Source organism: Mesoplodon densirostris, chromosome 8 (genome assembly GCF_025265405.1).
Source record: "Mesoplodon densirostris isolate mMesDen1 chromosome 8, mMesDen1 primary haplotype, whole genome shotgun sequence".
In the NCBI taxonomy this organism is placed as follows: Eukaryota; Metazoa; Chordata; class Mammalia; order Artiodactyla; family Ziphiidae; genus Mesoplodon; species Mesoplodon densirostris.
The window spans coordinates 98,896,818-98,923,856 of NC_082668.1; the positions used below are offsets into that span (position 1 = coordinate 98,896,818).

Genomic DNA, 27,039 nt, shown 5'->3' on the forward strand with positions numbered 1-27,039 from the left:
AGTTTATCTCAAGTCCAGCTCTTTTGATGAAACCTTTCCATTTTACTATCATGTACCTTCAGTCTGTCAGTCTCTCTGTTTCTCTGAGACACCGTCTGTACAAATAATAGAAGCAATTCAAACATGTACATATTTCCAAGTGTGATCAAACAAGTCAGGTGCCCTTCTGGGCAAGAATTCTTTTTTCTTTCTTTTTTTCTTTTGGATGGAGGGGGCTGGAGGGGGGAGGGTACTTATACTATGTACCACCTTAACTGACCTCCATGGTGAATTTATTCTACAAATTTTAAGAGTTTGCTAATTGAATGTCCTTTCAGGCACTGTGATGCATGCAGAGATGAATACATTCTTAAATAGTTTTTTTCCTGTCCAAATAGATTTTTCCCTCTTGTTAGCAGAGGAGAACACATCTTTGCTAATGTGTATCCATTTTCTACTGAACGAGAAATCAAACAGATGTCCCTGCTGATTTAGCTATGAAAATATTAGTATAATAATTAGGTAAGTTTTATCTAATCTATACGATGTTAAACATTCTTAATACTATTTGATGCTTTGAAAATAATTACTGTCTTTCAAACTACTCTGAATATCCAATATCTCTAGCATGCATTTTGATACTTTATTATATTCAGTTTAACACTTTATACATACTCTGGATAGTGAGCTTTTGGAGGATAATATCTATAGTCCTTGTCTCTGTATCTTAGCCCAATATATAACATGATATATGTTTGCTGAATGAATGAATATTATATCATGGGTGTAATCTTCTCCATAAGGTTATCCACAGACATGTAAAGCATATAAGTCCTGTCTTCTTTAATCCCCCATCATACTGATTCAGTGCTTTATACTTGGTAGGTGATATTCCTGTAAACCTGAAATGTGAGAAGTAGCAATGGGTTATTTTCATAACCTACCTAATGCCTACTTGTTTAAAATGGAAATGAATTAATCTTGTAATTTTAAAGGTCCTTAAATATACCAAAATGCTTTCTGTCCTACAAAATGTACATCATTTCCCATTATCATTACTGTCTTAATTGATATATTTCTCCTATTCCTTTTCACTGGTAAAAAGGAAAAAGATAATGGAATATATGTATCTGCTTACAATATTCTTTTGGGGTATCTAATAGGAAAAATGAAAAGTGGTAGCTTTTGAAAAAATTTCTTTTAAGAGAAATATTTTAGGGAAAAGGAACAAGTATACTGTACTGTATAGTAATACAAAGTGGGGGGGCAGTCCTGGAGTGTTGAAAGTTAGTCACTGAAATATTACCCAAATCTCTTCATTTTGTTTTTCTTTCCCTCTTCTATCTTCTGTGAGAAAGGGAAATAGAATAGGACAAAGAACCAGACAGGCCACTTTTTTTCTTTATTGCCCCATGTTATTCCTGAGCCATTAGGTGTAATTGAAAGGTGACAGGGTAAAAGCTCCCTAATTCCAGAAGTGTAATTCCACCTTCTCATTGTAACATGAGTATTTCGTAAGTTGGCTAAGCAAATTCAGGTATGTTGGCTGCTTACTGCTCCAGGCCCATCTCACACCGAGAGGGGAGAGAGATAAACCCATGGAGAACGGGTTACTGAGCGTTGTTGGTCACCAAGAGAAGTTCTGATACTCTGGGGCAAGTGTGTAAGGAACGTTAAAGATTCTCTAGGACTGAGACCGGAGTGCTTTATGACAAGTCTTTATACGAGCATGTCATGCCTTCATCTCCCTAGTGATGAAGAAGAGGAATTATAAGGAGCACAAGGTGAGGGAGTAAAGCTGTATTGCAGAGATATTGCTGGCACCCCTTGCCTGATTCCTTTATCATTTTTTAGGAGCACGTTAGCCCTCTGCTGAACTCTTTCCCTGGCCACACAATTCCCAAATGGTAAAGGTCATTTTAAGTATTCATGTGGGTCAGTTTTTTCTTCGGTAATTTTTTTAATGACACATTTTATTTGTATGTCACCTCCCTTGATCATGAGCCCCTAGAAATCAGGGATCCAATTCATTTCACTAACATTGGTTTAGATACTTAGGACTAGCAGTGAACAAAGCACACAAAAATCCCTATCCTTAGGGCGTTTACTTTCCAGTTCAAGGCGACAAAGTTTAAAAAGGGGGGGAAAGTGTATATATATGACAGTAAGTGCTATGTCAAAAACAAAACGGGTAAGAGAAGTAGGGAGTGTGCTGAGAGGGAGAAAGGGGAGGTTGCAGTGCAGTTGTGAAAGGGTGATCAGAGAAGACCTGACCAAAAAGATGAGTCAGGAGCTGAAGATGGTGAGGGATAAGCCACGCGGGGTGAAGAGAGTTGCAGGCAAAGGAAATAGCAAATGAAAAGACCTGGGGGCAGGAGCATGCTCAGTGTTTGCCGAAACCAGCAAGGGCCCAGAGAAGGTGGGGCAGAGAAAGCAGCAACTAGAACAGCAAGAGGCAAAGTCAAGAAGGTGACAGCTGAACAGGTCACGTAGGGCCACGTAGTGTGTGGAGTGCCTTGTGAGGAGTTTGGGTAGTACTCTAAGTAAGATGGAAGCCACTGGAGGGTTTTTTAGCCAAAGAATGATAGGTTTATGACCTGTTTGAGAATTTCTGATTATCGTTAGGAAAAAGACTTGGGGGGGAGGGGGAGAGGGAGCCAGGCTAGAGATACTGATGACTCCAACCTGGATGGCATTAGTGTAGATGGTAAGAAACGATCAGATTCTGGTTCAAGGTAGCCAATAAGATTTGCTCATAGATCTAACTATGTGGTGTGAAAAAGGAGTCAAAGTTTGGCACCTGAGCAAACTAGAAGGCTGGAGTTGTAGTTAATTAAAGTGAGGAACCTGGGGGCGGCAGGTGGGGGCATGCAGCAGGACTGGAGAAAGATGAAGAGCTTCGCTTTTGACAGGTTAAGTTGGAAGTGCCTGTTAAGCATCCAGATGGAGGCGTCAAAGCAGCGGACATCCGGATCTGGAATTCAGGAGTTAGTTCTGGGCCAGGCACAACATTTGGGATTCATGAGTGGATAGGTGATATTTACAGCTATGGGATTGGTTGAGATCATCAAGGAAATGAGTGCTGCTAGAGAAGAAAGAAGTCTGGGCACTCCAACATTAAGCTGAGGACAGACACGAGGAATCAGCAAAGGAACCCAGGAAGGAGCAATCAGGAAGTAAAAAGGAGAAGCCTTGGAGAGAGTGGGGACCTGAAAAGGGAGGTGAAAAGTCTCACGGAGGTGGGAATGATCTACAGCTTCACATGCGACTGATGAGCCACCTAAGATGCAGATGTGGACCGAAATGGCCATTTTATCTAGCAACTGACTGATGGCAAGCGTCGTTTTGTTGGAGTGGCGAGATCAAAAGCTCTGTTGGAGTAGGTGCCAAAGGTAATAGAAACTGTAGACTTCTGACAGTTTTGCAATAGAGAAATGGAGAGTCGTTTTATTTTTTTAAGATGGGGGAGAATTACACTGTATGTTGATGGGAAAGATGAACAGAGAGGGAGAAACGGATGAGTAGGGCAGAGAAGCAATGTCCTTGAGAAAATCATTTGTACTTTACTGGGGGTGTTTCCAAAGCCCCCCTGCACTTCCCTTGGACATTTCTTTCTCTTCCTGAATAGACTAGGAGCTCTTGGGAAGCACAGTATCCCCACTTAAAGCAGTACTGACCTTCACGAAACTCTTGAGCTCTACTAGTTAGGCAGGAGAAGATGGGATGTAGTGAAGTGATTGTCCTTTGCTGGGAATGCAACATCTCGTTCCATCCATAGTTAATAGGAGAACAAGCAGAGGGCAAGGGGATAGGTCCAGGCTGGAGGGTAGTTGTGGTAGTGGGAAACTTTCTTGTGGCTTCTACCCCTCCACAAAGTAGGAAGTGGTTATTGGCTGAAAGGGAGGATGGGGGCACCAGACCTCATGTGTCTGTGTGACGACTCTGTGCCCCGGAGAGTGGTCATTTATTGTCGAGAGAATAAATGAATGGTTAAGTGAATTGTTTAGCTAGATGGGCCTTTGATTTTATAGTTACATGTTAATAATGAACAAGTAATTAAAATTCCCCTAGTGTCTGGAATGGCTGTTCTTCATCAAGTATGGTTAGCAACTAGCTGACTTGAATCTTGAGCACCTTAATATTTTCTTAAAGTGATTTTCCTTTTCATTGAAGAATCTACCTTGACACCAAACTTAACTAGATTTAAAATTTTAAATCAACAAATTTAAGTATTTATCACTAATGCTGCTTTACATGCTGGAAGCGGGAGAAACTTAAATTTCCCAAAGAGCTCATCAAAGTCTAGTCAGGAAAAGAGATGTCCTAGGTAAGCACAGAGAGCTTTCAGGAAAATGGCTAATCAAGAATCCTTTCTTGCCCATTCAGATGATTCTAGAAAACAGAGCAGTGTTTACCCCAGGTCTACTTTGTAACGTAGTAGTGAGAGAAGGATACAGAGATGCCAACTCCTATTACCCTGACTTTACCCCTGGTTCCATGGTAAAGACACTTCCAGTTCCAGGCCTTCTATTCCTTTACCTTGCTCAGGAAGTAGGGAATTTGAAGGACAAGTTTCATTTCCAGAGAACCCATGGGGCAGTGAGCTAAGGACCAGGACTCATACCTTCTATTGTGTTTCCCTTTCCCTGCTCCTGTCCTGACTTCCTGCTTCCAAGGTTCATACATAAGAAACGGGGCACTTCTTAGCTTATTTTCTCTGAAAACCTGGTCAGTGACAGACCCAAATCACAATTGGCTCAACCACTTAATTTTGCCTAGAGAGTCAGGAATTAAGAAATACTTAGCTTTTATCCTGATTGAGTCTTGCTGAACAGTACTTTTGCTGTGTGATTATTGCACATTTATACCCAACTAATTATCTGAACTTAAATAGGGTATGACTCTTCTTTCTTAACCTAAATTAATCATCATAATATTCTTTAGACTATCTCACACTTACACAGGCTGATACTTGCTGGCTTTTCACTTTATTTCTGAAGGACAGCATGTTTGGATTCTGTTCTCAGATTTTTCAGTCCTAGGTCTAATTCAGGCCCTTATCTGCAGGAGTCTTTTAAGTCACCCTCTTGTCCATACAGAGGACTCCAATCTCTTCTTCATGCTGACGTCACATTGATCTTCCCAGAGTAAGCACACTCCTTGCTCACAGACTTCAGTGGCTGCCCACTGTTTTCAGAGTAAAGTCCAAACTCCTTAGAAGCCCAGCTTTCTGTCATGACATCAGTACGCCCCCATATGATGAAGCAGCATCTATTTCAGTAGTAGGTTCAGATGCACTGGTTTTTAGTGAAATACCAGAGTCATTCTGGCCAATGGCAGCCGTTCTATCTATCACTTAAAAATATTTTCTCAGAGAAATAGCAGTAGTGACTCATTGAGAAAACTTCCTTAATCTTCTGACTCTTCTTCAAGGCCTTCTTGCTCATAGGACTACAACTCTTTGATGCTCTGACACTTTTATAATTTCTTTTACTACTAGCAGTTCAAAGTATTGATGCATATAACCTTGTTGCTGGCTGTGTTAAGTTTCAAGCATCAGAAAATAGATTGCTTAAGATACTTTGCTTGGCATACCAGTATTTTATATCTGAATTGATATACTTGTTACTTCAAGACAGATGGTGCATTGCTTCTGTGCCTAATAGCATTTGGCAGTGCTGAAATTTAGCCTTCTGTTCAATCCAGAATAATTCAGTGATGAGTGGGCAACTTTGTACTTTTTTTTTTTTTTTTTTTTTTGCTGGATTTGAATATTTGGAAGTGTTTTAGCTTACTTACTAACTATATGTAAGCGCCTTCATAAAATGACATTCCAAATGTAGGCAAGTACATAATCAGGGGATGAGCACTGTGTATCAGTTTGGCGTATGGCACCACTTGTTTTTATTTTCATTATAGTGATATGTTTCTAGAAAGATTAACGAGTATTCGGCCACATTTAAACATGGGCACAAAGCTTTCCAGGTTTAAAGTTAACTGTTAGGCTAACAAGAGTTAACATCAAAGGGGAGGGTTTGCAAATGTTGTTGAAGTGAATCTAAAGGAGCAGAGGTTTTTAGGTCTCATGTTGATTGTGTCTCTTCAGTTTCATTTGATTCCCCTGGTTAATACCTCTCCTCAGGCACCTTGCTAAGACAGCATTTCCTTATTTAAGGCCTGGCTGGAAGATTGCAATGAAGAGCATCTCTAAAGCCCTGTATTTTGTTACTTAAATTAGAAATCATTTTGTATTCTTTCTTATTTGCAGCTTGTTAGAGCTTTCCTAGTGATTTGCTGGAAATGTATTTTCTCTCCGTGTACTTTCAAAGCAGGATTTATGTAATTCTGTGGTTATCATTAGGGGAAGACTGAGTGTTAGGATGCCAAAAGCCCACAACATGAGAACACTCCAGTGGGGACATCTGAAGAGCAACAGCAAAAGCACCGTCCTTCTGCACTTGGTTGTGGGTTCTGTTTGTTGATGGAGGATGTTGATGGTTGATTTAGGAGAGGGCACTGTGATGTGGAGAAAACGTCCATCCCATTTAAGCTTTGGGAAAAGGTTTACTCCTTTGAGCTGGGGTTAAAGATACTGTATTGCCTGCTCTCCTAATTCTGGAAGGATAAAGAGATCAATAGAAAGTTTCCTCGGATTCTGTAAGTCAGACCTGTTTCTATTTTTTTCTACATTTCCAGAGAAGCCAAGATCACAAAGACTGGGGCATTCTGTATTCGTATAGATTATGTAATGTTACTGTAAATTCTTTTTCTGACAGTGAATATACTGTGCACAGGTACTCTGACCACTTCTCTAGATTCATTTCATATAACACACCCATGGACTGAACTTCAGAGTCACCGCTTCTTTAGCATCTACAACTTGTCTGGAAGTTGTCTGGAACATGTCTGGAAGACTCAGTTCCTGTCTACTGTGTAGTGGCATACCTGGGACAACGGAACTAGAAGAGTGACTTAGGAGGACACATTTACACCCAAAGGACTCATGGCTTCTCTGAAAATCACTGCAATCTGCTTATTTAACACAATAGGGATAGTAACCTTAGCTCTTAAGTCCAGGTCCTGCCCAGGAATCTTTTTTTTTTTTTTTTGCTGTATGCGGGCCTCTCACTGTTGTGGCCTCTCCCGTTGCGGAGCACAGGCTCCGGACGCGCAGGCCCAGCGGCCATGGCTCACGGGCCCAGCCGCTCCGCGGCACGTGGGATCTTCCCGGACTGGGGCATGAACCCGCGTCCCCTGCATCGGCAGGCAGACTCTCAACCACCGCGCCACCAGGGAAGCCCCCAGGAATCTTTAAAATCATCATTTCCAAAATAAAACGTTACCTTCAAATAGAATATGTATTACACATATATGAAAACTAATTACCAAGAGTTTTCGCCTGACATATTTTGACACTTTGTCTTGAAAGAAATGAATAGAGAGATCACAACTTTTAAATTTTAGTTGTATTATCACTTAGAGTAATTAAAGGTCATTGATGTATCCACAGTAGTTACTTCGTGAGTAAAACACTGCAATAATAGTTATTTCAGTTCTAACTCCTGGGTCTTCAGATTCTGAACTCTAGGGTCAAGATAGTTTAATTAAACACCAGCCTGTGATAGAGTAACTAAGCTTTCAAATTTCTTATGTACTGTCTTATTCTGTAAGTGGATTTTTTTTTTTTGAACTGGGCCTGACTTTCCTCAATTATATAACTGAACAAAAAACAATGAACAGCACTGCAGAAATGTTGGGAAAATGATGAGAGAATTTTGTTTAGTAGTAAAACACTGAGCAGTGTAAAGTGTCTGGAGAGACTTTTTTAAAGCAGTAAAACAATACAATTGCAAATTGTATGGATAATTACATTTTTGAGTACAGCATGAAGCTTCACTATTAGAACATTGTTTTTGCTTGTGCTAATAGGTTGTGTCGCATCTTTTTTTGTTGTTTTTTGTTTGTTTGTTTTTGTCTCTGGGCTCTGAAGATTGGAGTTTACTCTTAATTGCCAAGAAGGACATAAGTGAGTATATTTCTTTTTTTTTAATTTAACAGACCAATAATGGATACATATTTATTTCAGAGTGTTCGATTATAATTAAGCAATGTAGATGCTGTAAGATTCTTCTAGATTTTACACTTGAGAGCTGGTCTGGTCTAATCATTTCTAGATGATTCTTCTGATTCCCAGACAAAAATGAAAGACTGAAGGAATTAAAGAATTTAGACTCATTCTGGGTGTGGTGGGAACAAACTCATGCACGTTCCTCTCTAGAGAAAAACCATACTTTCCTAATCCTTGAGGTTTCTTTTAATCCCATGTTTCCTCCAGACCAACAGTAAGATGTTTTCACTTTCTTTCTTTTTTTTCTTCTTTTTCTTTTTTTTTTTTTCCTCCAGAAGAGGTGTGGTGGAAGGGTCTGCCAGAACCAGAGGCTAAGCACACAGCAGTATAAAACAAATTCTTTATTCCAGCTTCCAGAATTCATCCTCTTCAAACTTTCCTGTTCACTGGAATAACGAAGCCATTAAACAGTGGTGTCAAGTCTCATCCAGTGGTTGAAGCTCGGTAGAAAACAAGGAAGCAGGCAGGTGTGGATCCAGTAGACCAGCTGCACTCAGACCGTCCCACTTTCACTAAAGGGGGTGGGGAAGTGGGGAGACAAAAGTTAAATTGGTACTGAAGCAGATCTGATGTGACTGTGACAATCTTCCAGTGGGTATTTGTTGATCTTAATTTAAATAGTCACGTGTTAAAAATGTGAGTGTCAGATTTACTTCCTCCCAAGGCCACTCAGCTATGCTTCTTGTAGTCTTTGGAAGGGATGAAGAGGAAACACAGAGCCACACTTTAATGATGGTGCTAGACTTTTGTGAAAGCCAAGTGTAATCGTAGAAACATTTTATTTTATATTTTTATTCCAAAGTAAATGCAGTGTACTAAGTGAGCAGGTTTAGATAAATGTTCCGTGTTATGCCAAAAAGGTTACACATATATTTGCTTAAAGAAACTCTCCCTCTGGATTTAATAAAATTCTAGCCACAAAGAGGTTCAAAATGTAACTCACGGTTTTTAATGAAAAAACCTAGAAAACTTTTCCCACACATTTTCCTTCCCTTCTCTCCCTTCCCCTGCCTTGTCTTCTCCCCCATCGCCCCCCTCCCCCCAGCCTTGCTCGCCATGGTTGTAGGAAAAGAAGAGCAGCCGAGCACATAGTTATGTTGTTCCTTTAAACTCTGAATCGGAGGTTTTCTGGGATCTCCCAAACTACAGTGCTGAGGAGCTTGTTGCTACCCACCGCACGTCATCCCACAGCTTCTGATTAAATATCTTGAGAATTGGCCAGTATTTTTAATTGAACAAGGGAAAACTTAAATATACAGGAAGTGTACCTTTGTTTTTTAATTCATTTGTATATTTTCTTGATGCTTCGCATAAAGACCAAAAGGTGCTTTTGCTTCTCTCTGCCCCCACCAGAACTGTGGAGTTATTGTGGGGTGTATGGTATTCCATAGCACACCATAAATCTCCACTAGATGTCAGTGTGTCACCAAATGAAACCAGTTCAGCGCGCTCTCCAGACCTGTTCTTGAAATATTGAAAATGGGAACTCATCTATAACTTTTTAACGAGAATGATACAGAGAACTTTTAGTATACAGGTGAATAATAAGTTATATTTTTCAATCAATCCTAATAAAAATGAAATCTTTAAAAAATGTTGTACCTTTCATCTGAGGATTTTAAAATGCTTTACTTATATTCTAGTTTTTGCAATAATATCCCCAAAGAGATAGACTGCAGGTATTCATTTTACATTTTACAGTAAAGTACCTGAAGTGCGAGGGGACAAAATGATTGGCTCACGATCACACAGACGACATCTGATAAACCCAGGCTGGTATTTCTGCCGTCACAGAACCTACTCTACCTAAATAGTGCTGCTTGCTCCTTTGGCGTGGAAAGTGTACTTGGATGCGGATGCCCTTTATTTCTCATGTGTATTAACCACTTTGCCTAAAAAACAAGCTCAAGAAAAGTGGAATAATAATTAAGAATGATTGAAGATTATTGATTCAATTAGTATGGAGATGTTTAAGATGTAATTTTAAGGTTTTATAAAGATTGCACAAAGAAAATGTGCTAAACGATGTAGATAACTTTTAAAAATTATAGCAATGTTTTACCTATGCTATTTTACAGGTGGTGAACTCAGACCGATGTTAGCCTTGTCATAGTTCATATGCTCAAGTGCAGAAGGAAAGAAACGCAGTTGTAATTTGGTCTGGAAGGTTGAAGCTCTTGGGTATTTTGGGATTGATGGACATATTGCATTTTGTAGGTTTTACACTGTATAATTTTCGTAAAGGGGAGTATACGTACTGTCCTGTATATGAGGATTTAAATAGTGATTTTATCAAAATTGTGTAAATACACAAGTTACAACTGTGTAGAAATCACGTTTGTGGATAGAGATTAAAAGATAACACATTAGGGTGGTGAGATTATGGGTGAATTTAATCTTCCCCTCTATATGTGGTAACATTGTTTTTATAATAAAAAGGGGAAAATGGTTTTTATTGTCTTGTAAAAATTTGCCACAATCTCCACTTTAGAAAGGCTTGTTTCCTGTCAATGAGGTACCTTGTAAACAACTGAAATTCAAAAGATTTGTTTTGGTTTATTTACTTCAGTTGTTTTAGTTTAATCACAGAAACCAAGGTTAAACTGGCAGAAGTACGTATTTTCAAACCTTATGTAGCTGTCTTCAATTTGTGTTTTCCTTTGAAACGGTGCAAGGTTAAAAGAGTCACCAGTAAAGTTCAAGAGATTTTCAAAATTAAGAATTATAATAGCTATTGATTTTGCATGCTTGGACCTATGTTTTGGTTGAGAACTTGTATTTCTCAAATCATGCATGGATCAAATTGAGGTATAAAATAACATTTCACATATGTGAAAGAAAACTTGTACTTTTATGATATGTCTCATTTCAGTAATAACAGTGTAGCCACCCTTGAATTATGTATAAAAGCTTCATGGGCAATAATAAAACTTATACAACTGATCGGTGATTATCCATTGGAGAAGTCAGGCATGTGTATCAGAATTGCCTAGAAAACTTTTTAAAACCCATGTTTCCCTGCCACCATCCCCATCCTGTGATCACAGATTTCCAGATTTGGCGCTGGGGTGGGTGGGTGGAGAACGCAAGAGTGTGCGATTCCAGGACTGTGCGATTCCAGGACTTTTCAGGGTGCTGCAAAGTACTGGTGCCGATGGGGCCTTCAAAGTCACTCCCACCCCAGGCATGCCCTCAGTTTGAGTTAATTCTTGGGCTCCTGGAGCCGCTAAAACGCCTTGAATACTGGACACTCAGTTGGCTAGAGTTATTCGATAGTTGTAACAAACCTAGGGGATAGCTGAATGGAGTTGATAGGCTCCCATTTGGAGGTGAATTCTTCGTTCAATCAGTTCCTGTTAAATAGAAGGTAAGGAATCCAGGGGGAAGACCAGGACCAGCTCAGCCTCTCTCATGCCTGATTTGTAGCGTATCAAATACTCCAGCTCCCACAGAACCTGTATTTTCTCTACCAGTTTCTCACTGTGCTTAGAATCCCACCATTAGATTCATTCTTGGGCTTAAAATATAGGCATCTCCAGAAATCTTTCCTTTTTAATGCTGATATTACAGGAATCGGTAACACATTGAGTTTTATTAGTTTTATCAGGAACTCTACACTAAAGGTCATTAGCTCAGAAAAATCACTCTTCACCCCTGATACCTGGCTGAAGCAAATTGTTGGGTAAATGGGGATTTTGATAAGGGAAAGAGGGAAAAGAAGCCTAGAGCATTCTAGCTACTACTTGAGAAGACAGGCAGAAGGGGGCAGGGGCTGATTGCCCAAGGGAGTACCCTCCAGGCGCACAGAGGAAATCAATTAACTAAAATGCAGGCTCTGATTGTAGTTGTGGGCAGGAGAGCCTGCATTGCAAGCTCCTAAGTGAGGCCCCTGCTGCTCCTGTGGAGGAGCTTCATCTCCTTCACCTGTTGTCTCTAGCAAGTCCTACACCCAGCACGCAGGGGTCCAGAAGTTCTTGTTATTGCACTTCAGTGAGACTGAGAATCACCTGGAGAGCTTGTTAAAGCAAAGTCCTGGGCCCTACGTCAGAGATTCTGATTCAGTTGGTGAGGGCCACGAGTTTGCCTTTCCAGTTGCTGATGCCTGGGGCTGAGTGGCAATGCTTTAGACAGCATATCTCCAAGCCGCGTCTGCAACCCTGGCAGCGCACCCGATACCCCAACATACGCCGAAGTTCTAAGTCGTGGGCGCTTCCTGACACGCTGCAAAGGTGAGCCCAGCGTCCTCATATTTGCCAAAACGTTATCATCTAGGAGATACTCCATTCAGGCTCTCGTGATGTTGTGTTTCTTGTCTTTGCAAACTTAGTCACACACAGGAGCATGAAGATTTTGTATTATGTCTTGCATACTAATTTCTCAGGAGGATAAAGAATAAAATTCAGTAGGCATGGGACTTCAAAATCATTTTGATCAGTTTCCTGGCCTTGGTGGGTTGAATTGGTTGAAATCCACAACCTGCTTATGGATGCTCAGCAGGAATTAGGAATGATACTGTTTGTTTGTTTGTTTGTTTTGCGGTACGCGGGCCTCTCACTGTTGTGGCCTCTCCCGTTGCGGAGCACAGGCTCCGGACGCGCAGGCTCAGCGGCCATGGCTCACGGGCCCAGCCGCTCCGCGGTATGTGGTATCTTCCCGGACTGGGGCACGAACCCGTGTCCCCTGCATTAGCAGGTGGAGTCTCAACCACGGCGCCACCAGGAAGCCCTGACTGTTTTAAATATAGCAGACTTTTCCTGGCAAAGTCTCTTAAAAACTTTGATAGAAATATTTTAAGAACTTGGAAATTCTTAGGGGTTTTTCTTGGTTTGTTTTTTGTTTGGGGAATTTAAGAATTCAACACATTGAAAATGAAAAAACACCCGCAAAGTACTGGAAAAAATTTCCCGTTCTTGTCTCCTTAGAATAATGCTTATTATATTCTGGTTAAGCTGAAGGATAAAGATGGGGCTAAGTATAAAAGTATTTTAAGTTAACTTGAAAGAAATTTCAGTCTTAATTATTACTGAAACAGCTTAAAATACAGAACAGATTATTGTTTGCAACTAGCAGTTCCCTTTCCATTTTAATCAGTTCCTTCAGTATCTTTGAGTGTGTTATCTTTATTATGAGAAAATATGGTTACAGTTCCTCGACCTTCATATAGCAGTGTTTAATAATTAAGGCTTATCAAAATTTGTCTCAAAGATTAACTATGCTAAATATTATTTTTAAATATATTTTTAAAATACGTTAAATATAGAGTTTTCTTTCATTTTTAAATCAGTTTTACTTTTATTAATATGTAGCTATCCCCTGAGCTGTAGAGTGCTGTGATTTGTAAAATTTCTCTCAGCGGGCATGCATTTAAGAACATTAGCTTACCTCATTGGAGATTTGTGAGAACTGTTAAATAATAAAGTACCCCATGCCACAGCTGGGTATTACAATTGGAAATAACTAAGAAACCTTGGTTTCATAACAACATAAGAACATAGACTCAATGAAACGACAATAATAAGATTTGTCAAATGTTGCTTGTTAGAGTCTGGTCTACTTAGCAGTGCTAATCTCAATAAATCTATCAAGAGCGCATTTCTTTTCCTTCCATATTTACAGAAACCTCTATGTCATCTACTATAGTGGATGGATTTCTTAGGTAGCTTTCAGTGTTAGTAGTTCAGTTACATTACCAACTGTTCTATCACTATAAAAGATTTGCAAATGGGAAAACTTCAATATCCCACCAACACAGGCCACTTTCCTTTGTTATATGCTCTCCATAAACAGGCTTTTTTCTTAGCAGAAATCGCTTTAGTCTGTAACTAAGGTATTTTCTTATTTGTGTCTATTTGACTATACATCGTCCTCACCTGGGCTTCTGAGCGCATGTGCGCAAGGACCATGCCTTACGCTTCATTGCAAGCCCTGGGCCCAGCATAGTGGTAGCAGCTGAAACTACTTTTTATTAGCAGTTATCTGCTACGAAAGATTTTTCTATACTCACAAGTAACAGGTATTATTTCCCTAGGTCATCAGCCTCGGGGACCGATCAGAATGTGTGTTAATAGTTATTTTGTACTTTGGTCCCTCACATTTCTCCCTAGTTCAAATGAAGGAGAGGTGATTGCTTGGACGTCTCCCAGCTGCCGTCTTCCTTCTGTTAAAACGTGGCTGCTTTGACTTTCTCTCACTGACTTCATGGTACAGGCCTGCTGCCGCTGCTCCACAGCCTCCACCCCTGTGCTTGGAGCTGTCACTTTACATAAAGGCTGCATCTTCCATGGAGATGAGAGCCATCAGGGCTTGAGAGGCTTCTCCGTATCCTGAAGCCATACTTTTCTGCTTCCGCTCCTGATGAAGGCAGCAGCCCCTTTGTAACGAGAGACTGGGGAAAATCTTGTTTGTCTCATCCTAGACTACAAGTAGGCTCCTTGGAAACACAGTTGTCATTTTTCTATAATCAAAGTCTAACCTGAAGATGGACACACTTTTGTGCGCTTAGTAAATTCTTGTGAGCAAAGCATAGTTGAGAGGTTAGTTTTCTACTTCTGGGTTAGGGACTTGAAGCTTCCATCGTGTTCCTTCTCCTGGTAAAAGTGAACCACCATCCCACCCCCCGCCCACAACCCCTCCACTGGAGCGCATCATCAAAGGAGCTAGCGGGCTTCCCTGGTGGCGCAGTGGTTGAGAGTCCGCCTGCCGATGCAGGGGACATGGGTTCGTGCCCCGGTCCGGGAGGATCCCACATGCCGCGGAACCGCTGGGCCCATGAGCCATGGCCGCTGAGCCTGCACGTCCGGAGCCTGTGCTCCGCAACAGGAGAGGCCACAACAGTGAGAGGCCCGCGTACAGCAAAAAAAAAAAAAAAACAAAAAAACAAAAAGAGCTAGCTAGCCAGGCACACTCTTTCTAATGCTTCTGAAATTGTTTTGAGTTGTCGCTTACCATTCTCAGCCCAACCCAGCCTGAGTATTCTCTCCTAGCTCTGGCAGGGAGATGTGTGCTCATCAACCAGGCTGGGTCCTACCTACCTATGTTCCTGATCCTCTTTGCCCCGCCAAGCACTTCTCCCACTCCCTGGCACAATTTCCTGTGAGAGAGGGCAAGGGGGGCTTTGACTAGGAAAATGTACATTCCTATCTTAAAATGTGACATGAAGGAAATATATAGAAACAAATGTTTTGCATCAAGTTTATTTCTACATTTAGCATTATTGCTATTTGGGGGAGGGATTGTAGATATAAAACGTTTTACAAGTTTTATGAGTTTAAAATAAAAAGACCTTGGGCTATCTGTCCCATTTCAATTTCTGTTTTTAATAGGAAAATTTTGGCTTCTCCCCACCCTGGTTTTCATTAAGATAGTACCTCCCTTTCCTCTATTCTTATGGTATATGTTTTTACAGTATAATCTTGTATTAATTAAATTAATTAATTTAATTTAATTAACTATAATCTGGATTAATTAAATCTTTAGTTTTGTTACGGAACCAAACTTTGGTCCACTCGCCTGCGTGCAGTAAAACCAATATACTGACACGGGGTTGTGGTGAAGCAGAGTGTAGCATTTACTGCAGGGCACCAAGCAAGGAGTCCAGGACAGCTAGGGCTCAAAAACCCCGAACTTCCTGAAGGGTTTCAACAAAGCATTTTTAAAGACAGGGTGACAGAGGGACATCCCAGGGTATGTGATTGGCTTCTGGGCAATTCTCTGATCAGTTGATAGTGAGGTAACAGGGCCGTGTCACAGAGATTAACATTATCAATCCTTAGGCTCCAGTAGTCTGGAGGGCTACATGGTGTGGGTTTTAGCATCTGTAAAACAACTCAGGAAATGTGTATCAGATACTATTATCTAGGTACTTCAGAGAGAAACTAAAGCAGAGGATACTGGGGAGAGGTATGTCCCTGGAAGGCCCCATAGTGTCCTACTCGGTTACAGTTTTAAGGTCAGTAGAGAGGAAGTATGATCATTACCTTAAAGCTTTTAACAAGGGTTTGTTTTTCCAGTTTATGAGAAGCAGACAAAATTTGATGAGTTAAATCTCTCAGTATCACACAGTAAGATGGTGCATATAGTGTGGCCGTTAACCACATGGTCTCTTTACCCCATGTTAGCTGTTTAACCTTGGGTAAATTACTTAACCTCTCTGTGGTTTAAATTTTTCATCTATAAGATGTACATAGCAATAGTACGTATTTTTTAGGGTTGCTATAATGAGATACAGGTTGTCAGTGCTGCTGAAAACTCAGCCTCTGTGCACCAGTGCCGAATCAAATCTCAGAGACTGATTTTTTGGTGAAGTAGAAAAGAATAGCTTTATTGCTTTGCCAGGCAAAGGGGGACACAGCGAGCTCCTTTCCTTCCCTTGAAAACCGTGTGTCCCAACCCAGGGGAATTTGGTAAGGAGTTTTATAGCAATGGTTCAATGGTGGGGTTGCTGATAGGATTAGGGTATGTGCAGGGCCTGCACTCCTTTCATCTGGTCTCAGGCAATCTCTCGATGAGCCTCTCTGGTTCCTTTAATCTGGCCTCAGGTGGTCTTCTCTGGAATGAAGAATGCTAACTCCATTTGTTGGGGGTTTCGGGTTCATAAAGAGCTCAAAGATATTGTTATGTGTCTCCCTTGAGGGGGAACCAGGACCCTGCCCCAAGGCTGCACTATTGTTTCTTGGCTGCTCCTCCCTTGTCTCTGCATCCCCTCCCTTCCCTGATTAGCAACTGTTTGAATCTGCCCTTTGGGACTCAGGGAAGGTCATGAAGGCTAGAGTCTGTTTCCTACAAACAAGGAACAGGGTACTACAGAAAGGCTTTCATGCCCAGGAATCCCACAGGGTCCTGCTCGGTTTCATCAGGAGTGTAGTGTAACTCTACACGAGCCTGGCACAGTTAGGTGCTCCATCAGCATCAGTTACTGTGTTTTTTGAATGTACAGTAGCAAACAGCTCCTCATAACCTTTATTTTCAGAAAAGGAACCCTATTTCCTAGACAATCTGACTAGTTCTTTTTCTAGCTCTAATTGCATGATTAACTGCACCTACTCCAGCCTCTCATAGGGGGCTTATTTCTTTACTTAGCGTCAGCATTTCTGACCATAGATGAACTTAAAGAAGATGGAACAATAAATAAAGCAGTAGGCAACTTGTGTTGTGGAAGTCTTCCTTGTCATCGTGTTGCAAAAGGATCCATGCCTCTGCCCAAATCCCAGAACGCTTCCTTGTAGTAACTTCATGAAGCTGTCTTGTATTTGGCAAATGTCTGAATAAATCTCTTAACCATTGTCAGGTCTTAAATGTGTTTAACCCAGCTGAGGACAGATTTCCTGACTAGGTACAATGGACCAGTCCCTGGGGCCCGTGCGTGCTGCTTTTCTTTTCCTGCCAGTTCTAAGTGTGCCACCACCAGGTATATAATTGTGCTCTCAATAATTGGCATTCAAACCTTTAGAACTTGGCCCTAGGAATTGGCAGCAACAAGAATAAGGCAATGAAATTCTTGTTCCTTTCATCATCACTTTCTATTTTGTATAATTGTACTCTTTAATATCTAGGCCCATCATTTATCACAAATATATTGATTTCTGAGAATCACTTATTTTACAGTGCCTTCACTTTATCTGACCTAAGATACCTGTGAAATGGGTAATTCCCTTTCTCTTTCCTCAGGGGTAAGCCCCAGGGGGTAAGCTGGCAGTGGGCATTGTTTTGCATAGGCCTTAGGAGCCTCAAGAGAGGGCAGGGATAGGTATTGACTATATGCTTTAAGGATCATGTCCATCTTCAGGACTCCACCCAGAGCTTGTGTTAAAAGGTCACTCTAACTGCTAGAGCCTGGATCCAGCTGAAGAAGGAGCTGAGCCATAGGGCGCAATGCAGGTGTGCAGTGTTGTGGTTTTGACAGCACTGTGTGTCATTCAGCTGCCTTGTTACCCGCAAGAAGCCTGTGTAGCACTGAATGATCAAAGGCTTTGTGACATTCTAAAAGCAAGAGACATCACCCTCTCTCCTATAGAGGAATAGAAAGGGAAGAACAGTCTAGATAAAGGAGGCATCAAGTATAAAGGCCTGATAGAGCCGATGGTGTGGGTGAGGTTTCTAGGGGCAGAGCTGATTGACTTGCTGACTAACTGGATAAGAAACCTGAAGAAGTGGGTGAATTTTTTTAAATGACCCTGACCCTTCTAGTTTGGATGACTTGCTACATAGTCATGCTGTCAATCAAGAAAGGAAATGTATTACTAAAGAAGGGAGTAAGAGTAAGAGAGGGTGAGAACTCACTACAGCTATGCCTTGTCATCTCCATATGGGATTTCTTTGATTACTTTTTTTTAAAAGCCTCAATATAGGAGATTTTATTGAGACTAAGTACTTGCCCAAGGTTGCAAAGCTAAAGTGGCAGAAACAAGATTCAAACTCAGGATGCTGCAACTACAAAGCCAATGACCTTTCGTTACACCAAGGAGAATAGACCATAAGGCACACTATCTTAGGATGCTTCTTATGCTGCTAGCACTGTGCCCCAATTCTAAAAATGATCCTATGTATTGAAATGCCCCCCAAATTAATCATTATTGTGAGGACTCAATGTCTGCAACAACCTGCCCAGGCTTTCTCAATTTACATCAAATGCTATTTATTTAATTAAAGAGAAAATTATCCACACAATTGAACCACCAAAAATGCAGCACTGAAGTGTTTTGCTGTTTTGATAATTATAAGTTTGCACGGGAGCCTTGAAACTGAGCATCAAACGTTCTGTACCAAATCAACTGCCAGTTCTATGACCTTGTTATAGCAAACCTCCCTTACTGGAAATCTTCATAATTAGAGCCCATCCTTCCCTAGTGCAGCATGCTGTTGCAGACACAATTAACGACCTCAGAGCCCAGATTGGCTCAGGTCCTGAGCAATATTGGCGGGAGACCCATCAACACTATTTCCATTTCTCACTATTGAGAACATAGGCCCCATGTTGTCCAAGATCCAAAGCAGTGTTTCTTAAAGTGTGGTTCCACAACTCCTCATTTGGGCTGAAGCTAATATACGAGTGCTTGGGCCCCACTCCAAATGTATTCACAGAAATTATTGCAAAATGATCCAAGAATCTGCATTTTAATAAACGTCCAATATGACTTTCAGGTATGCTGTTTGAAACAGCTTGTCAAGATGTGTGTAGACAGACCACTGTTACAATTGTGTTGTTGACAGCAGAGGGATTCCTCCCAGGGGAACAGGCAAGAACAGAGTCCTTAGAAATGTTTTTTCTACAACCATCTATTGGTCATTTGCCTTCTATAGGTGATGCTGAAAACTCAGCCTCTGTGTACCAGTGCTGAATCGAATATCAGACAGAGTTGGTTTTTCTTTAATTTATTTATTTTATACAGCAGGTTCTTATTAGTTATCTATTTTATACATATTACATATTAGTGTATATATGTCAATCCCAATCTCCCAGTTCATCACACCACCACCACCACCCACCACCGCTTTTCCCCCTTGGTGTCCATATGTTTGTTCTCTACATCTGTGAGAGACTGAGTTTTGGGTGAAATAGAAAAGAATTGCTTTATTGATTTGCCAGGCATAGGGGGACACAGCAGGCTTGTGCCCTGAAAAACTGTGTGTCCCAACCCAGGAGGATTTGGTGAGGAGTTTTACAGCAATGGTTCAAGGGCGGGGTTGTTGATAAGGATCAAGGTGTGTGCAGGGCCTGCAGTCCTTTAATCTGACCTCAGGTGGTCTCCTGATGAGCTTCTGGATGTTATCAAACTGTGATCTTCTCTGGAATGAAGAATGCTAACATCTTCCATTTGTTGGGGGTTTTAGTTCTGAAGGAGAGCTCAAAGATATTGTTATGTGTATCCCTCAGAGGCAGAACCAGGACCCTGCCCCAAGGCTGCACTATTGTTTCTTGACTGCTCCTCCCTTGTCTCTGCATCCCCTCCCTTTCCTGATTACCAAATGTTTGAAAGGCTTCCATGCCTAGGAGCCCCACAGGGTCCTGCTCAGTTTCATAAGGGCACAAAGGAAGTCATCATTTTTACTTACCTGTGATATTGCTACAGTCAAGATACACAGATGATAGCAATACCTTTCTAAAAAGCTGCCTCTCCTCTTGCTGGTTAAAAGTATATGTGCTTTGAACAGAGAGGTATTTCATATGCTACAAAACACTGGTGTTTGATTTTCATAGCGTCCTTTTTGAATTTCTGTAGTTGTAGTCTGCAATTTTTGTTGGAGTTGGCCAAGAATATTTTTCTCCCAAGTAATGCACTAGTAAACTGCTGTGCAGGGGTACCCCAAAACAATGCTCAGTGAAACTGGAAGCAGAACTGTGTCCCATAGGGAGCACAGCATATCATCATCACTGATTTTTTTTTTAACAGTATCATATGAAACCAAAAGTGACCAAGAAAAAGCAAAGCAAAGTGTTTCTGTGCACAGCTTTTTGGCTCCAAAATGCCATTATTTTTATATTGATAGAGCGATCAATAAAATAAGTTGATGGATGCACGCATCCATGTTGTTAAGTGTGAGAGATATTGATTGAAGAACCTCAGCCAAAAATATGTTGTGCCCAGAAAACTACACTTAGGGCTAAAAGGGAGGTACTTTTTGAGAGGTACCTCAACAAGCGTTTGATAAATAAGCATACTAGATCCGTTCTGCTCACTGGTGGAGCCCAAGTCCTACCCTCCCCAAATGACATGTTTTGTAGCTTGTGATTATGATGAAGATTAATTTGGGAGTATCAGCCAAAGCATTGTGACACAGAATTAGTATAAAATCTCAAAGAAATGATAATTAACCAGATTTTGTTATCATGAATGATTCTGCTTAAAACATATAGCTGAAAATTTGAGAGACTCAGACAACTTCCTTGTCATCTCTCTCTACAACATTAAACAATGACACACTCTGATATTCCTGGTTACTTTTACTGAGTTTACTGGCCCCTTCTCTGAACTGGTCTAGAGACTAAAGTATATAAATATGAAAATATAGGGATTAATCATCAAATTAATGACACATACATATGTCCTAATGTTGGGGGCCATTAATGTTGGGGGCAGGGGTGGAGAGGAGACTGGATCTGGGATGGACTAATCAGGAAGACTTCCTGAAAGAAGGGCTATTGAGCTGAACTTTGATAGGAATTAAATAGGGAGCAGAAGGTAGGGGAAGAGTGTGGAAATACCTCTGATGATAATGAAAAAAGTACGTTTGGTAGATGGTTTGCTGAGAAATAGGTGTAGGAGAATACTTGCTTTGAAAAGGTGTGAAAAATAAGGTTGAAAAAGTGAATTCACCGAAACCAGTTTCCTTGAGGATGACGGGGTACATGCAAAATCTCTGCCCTGAGGTCTTCAAAATATATGCTCCTGAGAGCAAAAGTACCAACATACAGATGAAAGCCCCTCTTAGCAATCACCTCACACAAAAGTCCAATGGGGAGACAGTGGAGATACAAATTTGCATCACTGCAAAGCAAATACCTTAAAAAGCCCAGTCACATCAGATAGTCCTTCCTCGGCCCCTCTACCACCGAAGGTTTCATTGATTCCTCTCACCTCTTCCCAGTTTCTTTCCATCTTGCTGGCTCTCCTCCCTTCTTCTCTCTGACCTTTACCCATCTTTGCTCCTTTTATTTACCGGGGAAAAGACAAATGAGAAATCCCTTTCTTCATCCCATGCTGAGCGGCTTCCCGGTCCTCTGACATCTTGCTTTCCACTATGCTCTGCACTAAGGGGGAAAGGAAAGCACACAAACATGACATCTTCCTGAACAAAGGCAGTTCTTTCCCTAAGAGACATTCTGGTGCCAGCTGTGAAAGTCCTAAGAAAAAATTAACTTCACTGAACGTACAATGACAAACAAGGACTAGAACAAAAAGGATTCTCTCCAGGTCCTCTTAGCTTGCCCCTGTAGCTCAAGCTCTCTGTCTCACTAACTTGGACACTCCACCTACATTTGCTTTGTAAATGGCAGTTGGTTTATTTCCTGGTGATCAGGATCCTCCCCCTCCCCTCCCCTCTCCTCCCCTCCCTGCTTTTCTCCCCTCTCTCCCCTGTGGTGATGAGAGAGGAATAAAACTCCCCCTGCCAGGGAAAGGCACTTAAGGCCTGGGGTGCTTTACAGTGCTCCCTGGAAGCAACTAATATTCATTACTCGTTAATGACGTCTTGCCCAACATAATGTGGGTCTTACATTCACATACCTTCTCCTATTTAATTATCTCCATAACTTTGTGAGAGAAGTATAATTATCCCCATTTTTATACATGTGGGAGCATAATATTTGAGAAATGAAATAACCTGTCCAAAACAATACAGAAAATTCAAGACAGAATAGGATTTGAAACCAGCTCTGTCTTCAGGGATTTGAGAGTAAGTTAGTTTGACTCCTTACTACTTTCTACTATTTCAGCTTCTCTTCCAAAGTTTTCTTCCGTTTATGTCTTGACTGAAAGAAGAATTGCAGCTGTGTTAATGTGAACATAACCACCAGCATGTCATCTCTTAAATTACTATTAAAATTACAAATATGCTTCATATTAATGATCCTCTTTGTGCATTTCTCTGTACTGCAATCACACAAAACACCTAATCAGTTTATCTCTGCTTTTCCATTTTCTGTCTGAGGATTTCTTTAGCTCATATCCTGTATTATTTAGTTCAGACTCATTCCTCTCAGCTTTCAAGTCTGTTCTCAATATATCCTTAAAAACACTCCTATACTAGTCAGATTCTCCAGAGAAACAAAACCAATAGGACATGTGCATATACACACACAATTAGAAAGATTGATCAAAAGCGAGACTTATTTTAAGGAACAGGTCCAAATGACTATGGAAGCAAAGGCAAAATTTGCAAAGTAGGCTGGCAGGCTGGAGACCCTGGAAAGAATTGCAATTTGTGTTCAAAGATGGGCTCAGAGGCAAAATTTCTTCTTCCCTTGGGGCTTTCAGTCTGTTTTCTCTTAATGTCTTCAGCTGATTAGATGTGGCCCACCCACCTTATGGAGCATTATCTGCTTTACTCAAAGTCTAATGATTTAATATTAATCCCATCCAAAAAATTTCTCCACTGAAACATCTATAATACTGTTTAACCAAATATCTGGGTACCATGGCCTAACCAAGTTGACACAAAATTAAGCATAAAAACTACTTACCCCCAAGCCATTTCTTTTACCTAGGTGCACATTTGCATGTGCAGAAAAAAATGCCCTGAAGTATACACACTTTACAACTAGAGAGGATACATCACCTTGGGCAGTGGGAAAGGGGGAGAAATTTACTTTTTTGGTCAGACCACTCTATATTGCTTAAACTTTTTTCAGAGTGCATTGTGATCACTGTTACTTATACAGTTGTCCCTTGGTATCCCTGAGGGATTGGTTCCAAGACTGTCATGGATACCAAAATCCACAGATGCTCAAGTCCAGTAGTTAGCCCTCCATATCCATGGTTCAACATTCATGGATTCAACCAACAATGGATCATGAGGTATTGGAGCATTTTTTGAAAAAAATTCAGCATATAAGTGGACCCGAGCAGTTCCAACCTGTGTTGTTCAAGGGTCAACTGTATTTTCAAATTAGTTTTTAATCAAAATAAAATATACCTATATTTAAAGTAAAACAATAATACAAAGCTTATGAGGAGATTCCCAGGCCTCTCTTCCAGCCCTCCCCAACTTCTGATTCCCATTTCCTGCAGGCTTTCAATTTTAACTCTTATAACTTTTTTTTTCTTCTGGTTTTAAACTCTCTGTTTCCAAAAACGCATTAATACAGTCTTGGCTTTCAAATTTGAGACATTATCTATTGATACCACACTCTACCATGGAAGATGGAGTTTTACACTACCCCCTCCCATACTTTCTCCCAATTTCCCTCATTCCATTCCCCCCAAACCATATCACATTTGTGTTAAATATATGTTTAGTGTTGCATTATTATAATAACATAAATGTCTTCCACAGCAAAGCAATATATTATTTTATAATTAAATTTCCTTTCTTATACAACTTACTGTCCCCCCTCATTGCCTAATTTTATTTTGTTTACTTAGTTTTCTATGTTCCTATGGTTAACTCATTTCCATACTACTACATCTCTAAAACTTGTCTTAATATAGTTTCACACATAGCTAACATATCAGTTTAAATGTTTTCCTCAAAGTCAGCACTTTGAAACTTCTGTCTTCTATTCCAGTCCTAATCATATACTGGTTATTATTTAATAATATCTTCCCTGTTTATTTTATCTGAAATAGTTTTCTGGAACTCTTATTAATGGATATTAGAACTCCTCATCTGATTCTATTATTTTCTTATTTTTCCTCTCCTGCTTTCATGCTTTCTCTGATTTTGTTTTGTTTAATTTTCTAAGCTATATCCTCAACATTACCTTCCAACCTGTTTTTGAATCTTTTATTCTATTATGTTTTTGGTTTTTAAGAGCTCGTTCTTGTTCTCTGAATATTCCTTTTTCTGGTCTCTTGCTCTCTTTCTTCATGAATGCAATATCTTCTGTCTCTCTTTTAACTTTTCTTCAGCTTACTGCATTGTTCTTGATTCTTCCAAATTTTTATTTTTCTGCTTATTTCATTTGGTTTCTCTCTTTCACATCAGCAGATTTCCTTAAATGCCAGGTGATTCTTGATTGTTTATATTTAAGAGTCAGTCACTAAAAAGCTGATTGGAAGTTCTATGTGCATGGCTGTGTTCACTGAGTGTGTGGGTTTCATTATAGGATAAAAAGGATTTTCCATGGTAAAAACACATAAATGGTGGTTTAGGTAGGATTTTCCTCTTTGGTTTAGTTTAGTAACCAAAGGAATCTTCCAGTTTTCAGCCTCGAGTATATCTTGTTTGCCAGAATCTGCGTGTGGACTGGAGCATGGTCTGGTTTGGGAGGTGGGGTGGGGAGACTGGAATATTACTGTCGGCATTCAGGCTTTCTTTTAATACCCCCTTTTTCCATAGATGCCTCACCCTTTCTTTAGCTGTCTGTTGTCCTGGAAGTACCTATTACATGAGAGTGGTGGAAGGTCATACAGGGTGGGGGTGGAAGTTCAGGTGTCCAATTGACAATTAAATACACTTAATTTTCAATCAGTGCTCCATGAATTCATCAATATCTAAAAGGAATTCATCATTACCAAGTGGGTTTCATTCTAGGTATACAAGGCTGTTTCAATATCTAAAAGTTAATCCATGTAGTCCACTATATTGATAGACTAAAGAAAAAAAAATCACATGATCATATCAATTGATACAGAAAAAACACTGGTCAAAATTTAGTAAACAGTCATAAAAACTCTCAGAAAAATAGAAATAGAGGGGAACTTCCTTGACTTGATAAGGATAATCTATAAAATGACTACACTTAATATTATACTTAATGGTGAAAGACTGAATGCTTTCCCTATAAGACAGAAAAAAACAAGGATATTCACACTCACCTCCCTTATTCAACATAATGCTAGAAGTTCTAGCTCATGCATTAAGGCAATAAAAGGAAATAAACATAATACAGATTAGAAAGGAAGTAATGAAATAGTACATATTTGCAGATGACATGGCTGTTTTTGTAGAAAATCCCAAGGAATCTACAAAGAACCTCTAGAACTAATTAGTGAGTTCAGTAAAGTCAAAAGATATAAGATAAACATAAGGTCAAAAGATATAAGATAAACATATAAGATAGACATAAGATAAAATAACATTTCTGTACACTAACAATGAGCACTGAAATTGAAAATAAAATACCATTTAAAATCATTCAAAAGAAGAGAAACACTTAGACGTAAACTAACATATTAAGTGCAGGACTTATTGCTGAAAACTATACAACACTGATGAAAGAAATCAAACATCTATATAAAAGTAGAGGCATACAATGTTAATGGATTGACAAATTCAACATAGTAAAGGACCATTCTCTTCAAACTGTTATACATATTTAACTCAATTCCTGTCAAAATACCAGCAAGATTATTTGTGGATATAGAAAAGATTATTCTAAAACATATATGGGAAGCAAAAGAACTAAAATAGCTAAAACCATTTTGAAAAAAAACTAAGTGGGAGGAATTTATCTACCTAATTTCAAGACTTATTAAATAGCCACAGCAATCAAGACTGTGTGATAGTGGCAGAGGGATAGAGAACCTAGAAATAGATTCACATAAATATGCCTGACTAATTGCGGACAAAGGTGCAAAAGCGATTTAATGGAGGAAAGATAATGTTGTTAAAAAACATGGTGCTGGAGTAATTGAACATCAATGGGGAAAAAAAGAAAAAAAAGACAATGAACTTTGGATTAAGTTTTTATACAAAATACTTTATATACCTTATACAAAAATTACTTGAACACGTGGACTTAAATGTAAACCATAAAACACTAAAACTTTTAGGAAAAAAACAGAAAATCTTCAGGGTCTAGGGCTAGGCAAAGTGTTCTTAAACTCAACAGCAAAATCACAATCCCTAAAGACAGAGTTTATCAATATTCAAAAATAAAACTTTAGCTCTAGGGAAGACCCTGTTAAGAGAATAAAAAAAAGCAACAGAGAAAAAAGCTGGGAGAAAGTTTTTGCAAACATATCTGACAAAGGACTGATACGTAGAATATGTAAAAAAACTTTGAAAACATTTTTTAAAATCCAATATATAAATAGACATAAGATGTGAAGAAGCATTTCACTGAAGAGGATACAGTGATGGCAAATAAACACATGAAAAGATATTCAACAGCTATTTGGGAAATGCAAATTAAGACCACAATGAAGATATCACTACATGCCTAATAGAATAGCTAAAATAAAATCAGTAGTAATATCAAATGATGGCAAGGATTCAGAGAAACTGAATTATTCATACATTGCTGGTGAGAATGTAAAATGGTACAACCATTC

The 27,039-nt window shown here is 39.8% G+C and overlaps 1 protein-coding gene across 1 annotated transcript in view; it reads left to right on the forward strand.

Annotated features, from left to right (window-relative positions):
* The window catches only part of UBE2E3 (ubiquitin conjugating enzyme E2 E3), a 100,967-nt gene extending 92,349 nt beyond the window's left edge, over nucleotides 1-8,618 (forward strand). The window contains exons 6-7 of the mRNA XM_060106795.1: nucleotides 7,970-8,005; nucleotides 8,458-8,618. Coding sequence (XP_059962778.1) covers nucleotides 7,970-8,005; nucleotides 8,458-8,555 — 134 coding nt within the window. The 3' untranslated portion in view covers nucleotides 8,556-8,618. The remainder of the gene's footprint in view (nucleotides 1-7,969; nucleotides 8,006-8,457) is intronic.
* Nucleotides 8,619-27,039: the final 18,421 nt, after the last annotated feature.